At 32.5% G+C, this 9,807-nt stretch overlaps 1 protein-coding gene across 1 annotated transcript; it reads left to right on the top strand.

The window, feature by feature from the left end:
* Positions 1-237: 237 nt before the first annotated feature.
* On the top strand, positions 238-6,317 carry LOC134717768 (IgGFc-binding protein-like). The gene is made up of 3 exons (XM_063580262.1): positions 238-343; positions 4,375-5,568; positions 6,193-6,317. Exons 1-3 carry the CDS (start codon positions 238-240, stop codon positions 6,315-6,317), a joined length of 1,425 nt encoding a protein of 474 aa, XP_063436332.1.
* The last annotated feature ends 3,490 nt before the right edge of the window (positions 6,318-9,807 follow it).

Below are 9,807 nucleotides of genomic sequence, written 5' to 3'. Positions count from 1 at the left end.
AACAACCAATTAATTTTACACTGGCATGTTTTATCAATATATGTGTAACTCAACTAGTATCAGACTTCTTTGAACTTTGAATGATACACTGATGAGCCTGGACTTTGTTTGAAGTTTTGGTTGTTAAAGCTCTTTATCATACCTGTTTAAATAACATGCACAATTTCATGGAAATGTATTAATTTACATTGATTTTTATTTCAGCAAGGGGCGACACTGACAATTGTATATGTCAAAATGAGCGCCTGGATGAACCAAGAACTAATATTTCTGAGAATGCGATGCCCATTTACAACCTTGACCCAACGATTGACGAATATATTGAATAATGAGGATGATCAAGGTAATAATATTATTTGTGTACATGAATTGATGCATATTTTATTTTATTCTTGAAAGGTTAAGTTTTACTCCAAAAGAAATGATAGAGATATTTTTAAGGAAATCTTTTATATGATAAAAAAAAATAATGATTAACGTAACGATTTTTAATGCTTGGCTTTCCAGACAATAATTAGGAGATGTTTTTTTATAGCAGTGATCTATCTACGAGACCTTTCGTATTAACTTCAGACACCTAACAGCGCAAGTACGAGGGGACACCCGTCATGAAAGAATACTATACACACGTGCTTTTGAATGTAAAAAAAATAAAAATTTATAACAATAACAAATCAACATTTTATTTTCAAATTGGAAAATATTGGAAATGTAAAAAACGAATGTCAAGACCATTTCAAATGCAATTTATTTCTTTTTCATGCCTTCTTCGTGCACTGTTTCATCAATGACACTATCCAGTAAAATTCGGAGACAAACTCGAAAATTAATAAACTTGCACTCAACAACCACTGATTGAAATATTTTTTTATCAATAATACATTATAGTTATAGATGTTAAATGAATATATATAAAAAAAAAGAGTGCATGCTAGACTGAGTTTAGTATTAATAGGTGTATTTATTCAATAATTTCAACAACCTAAAAATTTGTAGAATCTCGTTTCATGTGACTTTAACATACAATAGTTCGCATATCTATATTAATGAACATGTTGAAAAGTGTGCCCTACTAGAGGTTCTTGTTTTTGTACTAATAAATGTTCGTAAACCAGCTGTTTACTCTAGCATACAATCAAACGATAAGGAACAGTTTTGACATGTCTTTTTTTATAACTCAAAACGCTGAATGCTTTCAATAGCAGACTCTAAAATAGAAAGGAAAGGCTGTATTCCTACATGGTGAGATTCGATGTGTCCTGAACAATTGATGAATGTTGCCTCTAGGTGCAGTATGAAGACCAATTAATCTTTGGTTGTGCTCTGTGTGTGGTCGGGATGTTGTCTCTTTGCCACATTCCTCATTCATATCCTCCATTTATTGCTTTAATCTTTTGATTTTTGTAAAAATATAAATTGAGCCACTAAATTCTTGTGTACATATAACTCGTGTCTGTAATGTAACGTTCTAACATGTGTGCCATTGTATAATTTACACACTTATAGACTTGTTTTCTCATGTTTGTCCTCAATATGTATGAAATATTTAGCGTTCAATGTTAGTAAAACAAAGATTGATCAATCTAACGTTTGTGAAGAAAAATCATTTTTTAATATGTCAGATGGACAAAACCGTTTATAGCAGAAGTGGAGAAACATAAAATAATATGTTTGTATAAAAAAGTAATACAACATAATAACAGCCGCAATAATTGTAATGAAATGTTCCTATTCCTATGTGTTATCAAACAGTTTAAATGAAAACGCAACAATCCATGCCCAAAATAGATGAAAATAATACAAACAAAAAACAAAATCGCTTACCTATTTGTAGTTAATAAATAATGTGATCCACTATTGTTTTTGTTCTAGCAAATGCGTACACAAAATGGGGTCACAAACAGATCTTTCCGAAAATCTGTATGTTATTATATTCAATAAAGATAGGTCAAGTATGATTTGTAACTTTCTACTCCTTACACTAGTGCAAAAAGGTGCATCTCCAACACCGGAAATAATCATTTATAACGTATTATAAATGAAAATAATGAGATAATTTCCTTAATTAGATTAAAAAGAGGGTATTATTAAAAATAACTTAGTACATGGAGAATTAAAGTTATATAGTCTGGTAATATTAACAAAAAATATTGTATTGCATGGTGTGGCATTCTCGTGTAAATGAATATTGTAAAGAAAAATGTGGTTAATAACAGTACATATAAGATCAAATACTTTATGAAGTCATGTGGAGATTCAATGATTTGTGCAGTAAGAAACAGGTTGGAATTTTTTTCTAACAAACGCAGTTGTATGTAAATCAAATGACTTTTTTATAGGGCTTACATTGTATACATCTATATGCAATGGACAACCCGCATGTTAAACGAATGTACTATCAGCAAATCTGTTGGAATTGAACTATTTACCTACTAAAATTTATCTGTCCCATTTCCAAATAGGAAATGGTTAACCAAAGAGCACTCACTGATAAGAAATTATTTGATTTAACTTGAACGACCCGATATATTGCAGATTATTTCGATACATTGCAGGATGATTTTCTTCAACGGTAAAGTATAATATAAATAGTATAATTAGTTATTATAAGTAAGACTACATGTATTTGCTGAGTTGATAACAGTGAGTTATACATATATTTGCACAACGTTATGCGTGGCTGGATTTAAATGTTTTATAAAAACAAATGAGAGTTGTATTTTTTTTTCAAAGTTATTGTTTTTTCATATATTCATAGATAATGTTGTACCACCTCGACAATTTGCAAAGAATGATCTAAACTTGATGTGTCAGCCGTTTATTGCAGGAATAATATTTAAATGGTCCTGTACACAATTTTAAGAATTAAGAAACCCCTAAAGTAAACCATTATTTAATGTTGGAGGTAACATGTCTTTTGACTAGTTTGAAGCTTTTTGTCTATCAGCTCATATGCATACTTTTCATCATGTGATCGTGACGTCATAAACGATTTTTAACTTCTAACGCAATTAAAGAATGACTTTGATTTTCCAATAACCTAAAAAATGTGGTGCACACATTTCAGTAACACGATACGTGATTGCTTCAGTGTGCGTATTTTTCATAGACAGAAAGTATTACGGTCATTTCTTAAGGATTCAATGATATTTGATACGTAACAATATTCGCATTCGGCATATCCCATTTCTAATGACTTATGTCTCTCTGAGAAATATTTCAATGTTTGGATAAAATATTTAATCATAATGTATGTTTTAATTCGGGTCAAAAGATGTCAAAGGTCACTATGTGTTGTGTTTTAAATCTGTCAAAAATGTGAAATTGTCTAGGATTGGCTTGAGATCACTTTATTGAGGTTAGTTACACAATTGGCTGACTACGAAGAACAACAAGAATCATTTTTGTTTTTATCTGTACTAAATGTCCTGAGAGATTTTTGTTATACATTTACATGCATATGATTATTTACTGTTTAAAATAAGTACAAATCAAGTAATTGATTTTTTTTTCTTCTTGTTTTAGCTTCGAATAACGTCAAACTATGGTTTGTTTTGGTCAACCTCGTGGTGGTATCTATAAACGGTATGTTTTATTTGATAAATATAATGATGTGTTAATCTGCCTGAGATGCAAATATCGGGTTTATTTTACGAACTCCTCTGGCATGTGACGTTATCTAGTTCATTTTGTTTTGGTCTGTCATAGTAAACAGATACTACTGTAAACAAAAGAAAGAAAAAAAACAATTTCAAAATATCGAAATCCAATGCAAATTCAGAAGTTGGCAGTCCATAAAAAGCTTAGAATCAAACGTTCGCCTTTAAATTTAATGTATGCCTTTTTGTGTTTCTTCGTTACATTTGTGTTTTATAGTGATATTAGGATGATAACACGATATTGACTGCTGTGCCCCTATTTTTGACATTTCTACTCTTTGAGTATGTTTGTTTTGTACATACATCGTTGACAATGTAATGGAATTTGATGCGACTGTCATACAAGTGAGGGGATTAGCTAGCTATAAAACCAGGTTCAATCCACCTTTTTCTACATTAGAAAATGCCTGTACCAAGTCAGGAATATGACAGTTGTTATCCATTCTTTTGATGTGTTTGGACTTTTGATTTTGCCTTTTGATTTTTGATTTTCCTTTTTGAATTTTCCGCGGAGTTCAGTATTTTTAAGTTTTTACTTTTTTCATCAACTAACTGAGACCAAAATTTTAACGTTTCTGTATAAGTTCTATATATTTAGTTATGTTCGCATGGTATCTTCGAATTGTCTTGTATTGATTGAAATAAATTATCACAATACTAACCGAATTGGTATTTTCTAATCGTGTAGTTGTAGTATTTCAGTTTATCATTTCAGCGTCCATAGATATTGATGGTACCATTACAACACTTGATGATACCAATACAACAATTACTGGTACCAATTCAACACTCGCTTATATCAATACAACAGTTACAGGTACAGAGTTCGTGGTTATGTTTACACCATACTATAACGACACGAAATTTGTTCAGTTAATCATCACATCAAATAGTGAAAATGATATCAATATAAACATCGAGTCACCATTTCCAGGAACATTCCAAACGACTTACAAATCCAGTCACGTGGCTATTGTTGACCTTCCCAGGTCGATCGTTGATCTATCTGATGGATCAAATTCAAATGGTGTGAAAATAACGTCGGATCATCCCATTTTTGTTGTGGGGTTGGTAGGATTAGGACCTTACAGCACTGAAACATTTACGGCAATTCCATCCCATAATCTAGGTCAGTCATATTTCATAGCCACTCATATTAACACTGTTCGCTATTACGGAAAGGACAAAATGCAGACTATAGGGATAGCATCCCTACAAGATAATACAGATGTTACTATCTATTTTAGTAATACTTCCGATATTTTGCTTCTCAGTTCGAATCAAACCATAAGTGCTGGAACTAATTACACGTTTTCACTCGGATATTTAGATACGTTTTACTTTGAAACAAAGGATGATATCACTGGCACCCGTATAGAAAGTACCAGCCCGATTGCAGTTTTTGATGGATTGAAGCAAGTTGGAATTACCTATGATTACAAAACCAAAACACGCGATACCAATATCAATGAATTAGGAATGGAACAACTTCCACCCACTTCCACTTACAGTAATGAATTTATAATTCCAGTATTCATGCATAGTGCTGGTATGGATGCTTACATTATTTCTCCAGATCCCGCTTACAAGATCTACACATATACTGATGATGACTACACAGTTTATCAAACAGAAAACATGCACAAAGCCACTTTGTCGATAAAAAGTGCCACAAGTATTGCGAGTCAAAGCCCTTTACTGCTTAACATTCATGTTAAAATGAGACTTCACATGAAAACAAGTTATTTTACTGTAAATATACCGGCAATAAGCCAGTTTTCAAATCAGTATGTTCTAGCTACTCCATTTACAAACAATACGTATGAAAACTTTGTTTCTGTTATCATTAAAGCAGATGACGTCAATGGTTTGCGGTATGACGATCATCCAGTTACACCCGTTTCTGAAAGTAACATTAACTATGAAAACCAAATTTATAAGACTTTGATTTTACGACTGAGTCAAATTCATTCACACACAATTAAACATATTTCAAATAAGGTTGTTTTCGGCGTAATTGTGTATGGTGTTGGCGATGGATGGGCTTACGGCTATCCAGGAGGGATATGTTCATAAAACACTGTATTATATTAATACATTAAAGATTAAAAAAATAACACAAGTTTCCCTAATTTGTACGTATGACAAACTATCACTCTTCATAAGAAATATTTACAACAACATTTACAGCAATTTTTATATAAGACGAGTCTTATCACCTGCTTAATGGTCCAATTTTGGGCCATTGGACGACATCAAATATGTCGTCGGCTAAATATAATGTTGTTTATGTATATAGAAATTGAGACTGGTATTATTGCTATATTCGTGATTTGTATTACATATAGAGTTATCATTCACTGCCTAAATTGTATATTATTCATTTTTACAAGACTTGGAAATGAATATAATGCGATGCTATGCCGAGTATTAAATTTTCTATATTGTAACGAGACGAATAAAGTCTAAATGAACTTGATACAATGCCTGGCTATTCTCTTTATACGTATAGCATTCTACTTGTAACTTACAGCAAGGGCATCTCAAATTATATTTGTTCCTAGATATATGTTCCTTGTTTCAAGGAAATATGACCCCAAATGGGTGACTGGTGTACAGAAAAATAGACAGGTAATTAACGAACATCCCCCACCTTAGCTAAAATTGAATGTTCGTTTGACAGTGCATGATGTACAAAAAACGCAACAAGTTTTGTTGGTAAAGGGACTTTAAATTAAAGTATGTATACTCCATGACGCATGAACTCTTATCATGTTGAACAATACCTGCAACAACTGTCTGATGGGTTACGTTTTTATCTCTTTCCGAGTAACCATCATGCATTGCGCACTCCTGCATTCCAGTCGGGTTCATTGCAAAACCTACAAATTGTTAACGTCCTGAATGTATTACAAATATTTGCCACTGTTTGAAAATAGGTCAGAACGTTTTCTTTTTAGAGGCGGGGTGACCGTGTCAGGTTTGTAGTAGGATTTCAATAACACCAATCTCCACTAAGACGCATCAGCAACACGTAAGTCATATAGACTGACTTGATATTAGAAACGTGCTGATTTTAATTTACCGATTGATAATTTCACATATCTCACCAGTAAGGTACGATATGCTCCTGATTTTATTTACCTCAGATAACACAACTTTACTCAGTCAGTGATAGTACAAAATAAAAAATTACCTCAAAAAGAAAGGCGAAAGATACCAGAGGGACTGTCAAACTCGAAAACAAACTGACAACGCCATGGCTAAATTTCAAAAAAATAACAGACAAGTAAAAGTGCACATGGCACAACATAGAAAACTAAAAAGTATAGCCATCCAACAAAATTGGAAGTCAAATAGAAAGACGAGGTATGGTGTGAGTGCCAATTAGTCAACTCTCCATCCAAGTTACAATGTGTAGAAATTCAAACAGAGCCAACAATATTTGGTATTAATGTCCTGCTATAATGACACTTTACCACAATATCGATGCATTACACCTTTAAAAGATATGAGGGATATAGTGAAATTACTGGCGTAGACATGTACCTAAATATTAAATTGACACAAAAAAAATGTAAAAGAAAAACGTGCATTGTCTATAACGTACCGTGTAACCTAAAACATTTTGTGATGCATATTGTTGATGATAAACTAGTAGATTTGTTTATATATTTCATACAATTTCAAGAACTAGGCTTTTCAATAACAGCACTGAAAGACGTAACGTGTTTTTAAAAATCCAGAGTATTCTGAGCCGGAAATATTTGAATAATCCAGAATATTCTGAGAAGAAAATATCTAAATAATCCAGAATGTTATGAGCAGGAAATGTTTAAATAAGCCAGAATATTCTGAGCAGGATATATTTAAATAATCCAGAATATTCTGAGTAGGAAATATTTAAATAAGCCAGAATGTTCTGAGCAGGAAATATTTAAATAAGTAGAAAACAGTTTTTGTCTTATTGTTCTGTCATACTGTTCAAAAGTTTGCCAATTAGGCATTTTATTATACGGTATAGACTTAAAGTACACTGTCCTTTTAATCGAATAAATAAAAGAAAACGTTAACCAGGGCATTAAGAGTTTAAAGGTAAAAGAAGTTCCAGCAGTTTTCATAAATGCGAATATTCCAGAAACGTTATTGGAATAAAACCGCAGATTCAAAGGAAAACAAATTAAGAAATTAGTAAAATTTATGGATCGACTCTATCGCTATATGAGCATACAACAGATTACTTATCAATCATAACAATGTATTTGAAAACAAACTTCCGGTGTATGACGTATGACAGGAAGTAGATGTGAGACTAATGGCTTCATTCTAGAACACTTCCAGAGGTCAGTTGTTAAACTTGTCGTAAAGGCTAAAGCTCCCGTGAAATAACACCTAATCATAACGTTTCAATTCTATTGCGTATTTAAAGCACTTTAATACTGAAAGAGAAAATACCCCGGTGCTGTTAAGGAACAGATATACCTAAATCTTTACCGATGACAAGTTCATTGATGTTACGAAAATCATTCTGTGACACATAGGCATCTTAAAACGTCTCTTATAGGTAACATTGGATTGCATAAGAATAGAAAAAACAGTTACATACAAAATATTTGTTTGTATGCCCCATTTATATCATTCTAATTAAAAACCAATCTCTCATCGCTCCCGTTTTCTGATATGTCGCGTGGAAGATCTAACGAAACCCGCTTTGAGGTCACATGTGAGTGACCTCGCAGGTGTGTCTTCTTCGACCAATGAAAATGAGTCTTCCACGATCTTGAAAGTTCATCGTGAGGTAAAGGGATGCTACTCTTTTTATTTACGAAGAACTTGTCTGTCCAAAGAATGAATAAACTTTTAAATTGGGCTTATTGATAGGTCGTCAGTTCATTTCATATCATTATAAATTCATTACTTCTTGTTCACTCACATGTGACCTCAAAGTGTGTTTCGTTAGATCTCCCACGCGACTTATCAGAAAGTGGGAGCAATGAGAGTTTTTAATTAGATTGCATTGATATACGGGCATTATGTTTTCTGATCTGTGTGTCTGTCCATTCTTCCGTCCGTTCGTTCGTAAGTCTGTTAAACTTGTTTTTCGATGTAGTTTTTTTTATGACGTTGAAGTTCAATCAACAGACAACTTGCTTGAAACTTAGTACCTTATGATATGAACTTTCTAATTTTAATGACAAATTAGAGATTGTATCCCATGTTTACGGTCCACTGAACAAAGAAAATGTTAGTGCGGATGGGGCATCTGTGTATAATTGGACACATTAGTGATTTTATCTGAATCTGCTAAGAATCTCTGGATCCAGTGCATGTCTATAGATATCAAGCATGAACAGATCAAGGTGAAGGTCGTAAATGTAGTTGCAGCAAAATGGTCTATCGCATAATAAATCAAGAGATAATATTATATTGGATTGATTCGATTCAACCCTTTTGAAGATATGCAAATCATGCAAGAATTATTTCAACTGGTTTTTTTTTAAATATGTAGAAATCATCGTTCTTTTGATATTTGTTTCTTTTTATATTTAGGTTTTTTACATAAAACGGTCAGGAATGATGAGAATTGAGTCATCAAAAATAGTCCGTTTGTAACTTTTGTAGATATGTACAGCTCATACCTCATAGTCATGGTCCTTTGGTCAATGTTAAGTTATTTAGTTTTGGTCATTTTTTCAAATACTATCAGCAGTAGATTATTAAAGTTTGTGAATGATTTTAAGATAAATGTCTGTCTGGCAGATATAATCTGGCATTGACCTCATGTTCACTGTTTATTGATCAATGTGAAGGTTTTGTATTCTGGCCTGTTTTGCTTACCGTATGTCTGCCTAGATTTATCACATTCTCGTTTATCTTTATTTCCCTTTATCAAATTCTGGTGGATCCTATAAAATGTGAAGTCGACATGGATCTTAATCTTAATTTACCACATTCTCATGGATCTTTATCTTCCTTTACTTCAGTCTCTATGAACTTTATCTTACTTTACCACATTCTCATAAATCTTTATCTTACTTTACCACATTCTCATGGATCGTTATCCTAATTTATCACACTGTCGTGGACCTTAATCTTAATATACCACATTTTCATGGATCTTTATCTTCCTTTACTTCAGTCTCTAGGA

This window comes from Mytilus trossulus, chromosome 5 (assembly GCF_036588685.1).
Source record: "Mytilus trossulus isolate FHL-02 chromosome 5, PNRI_Mtr1.1.1.hap1, whole genome shotgun sequence".
Taxonomy (NCBI): Eukaryota; Metazoa; Mollusca; class Bivalvia; order Mytilida; family Mytilidae; genus Mytilus; species Mytilus trossulus.
This window is presented reverse-complemented; position numbering and strand designations above follow the sequence as displayed.

Coding starts and splice junctions, on each gene's coding strand:
- LOC134717768 (XM_063580262.1), top strand. CDS start 238: ATGAGCGCCTGGATGAACCAAGAACTAATATTTCTGAGAATGCGATGC. Junction 344..4,374: donor GAATAATGAGGATGATCAAG/GTAATAATATTA, acceptor TTATCATTTCAG/CGTCCATAGATATTGATGGT. Junction 5,569..6,192: donor AGTTACACCCGTTTCTGAAA/GTAACATTAACT, acceptor TGTAACTTACAG/CAAGGGCATCTCAAATTATA.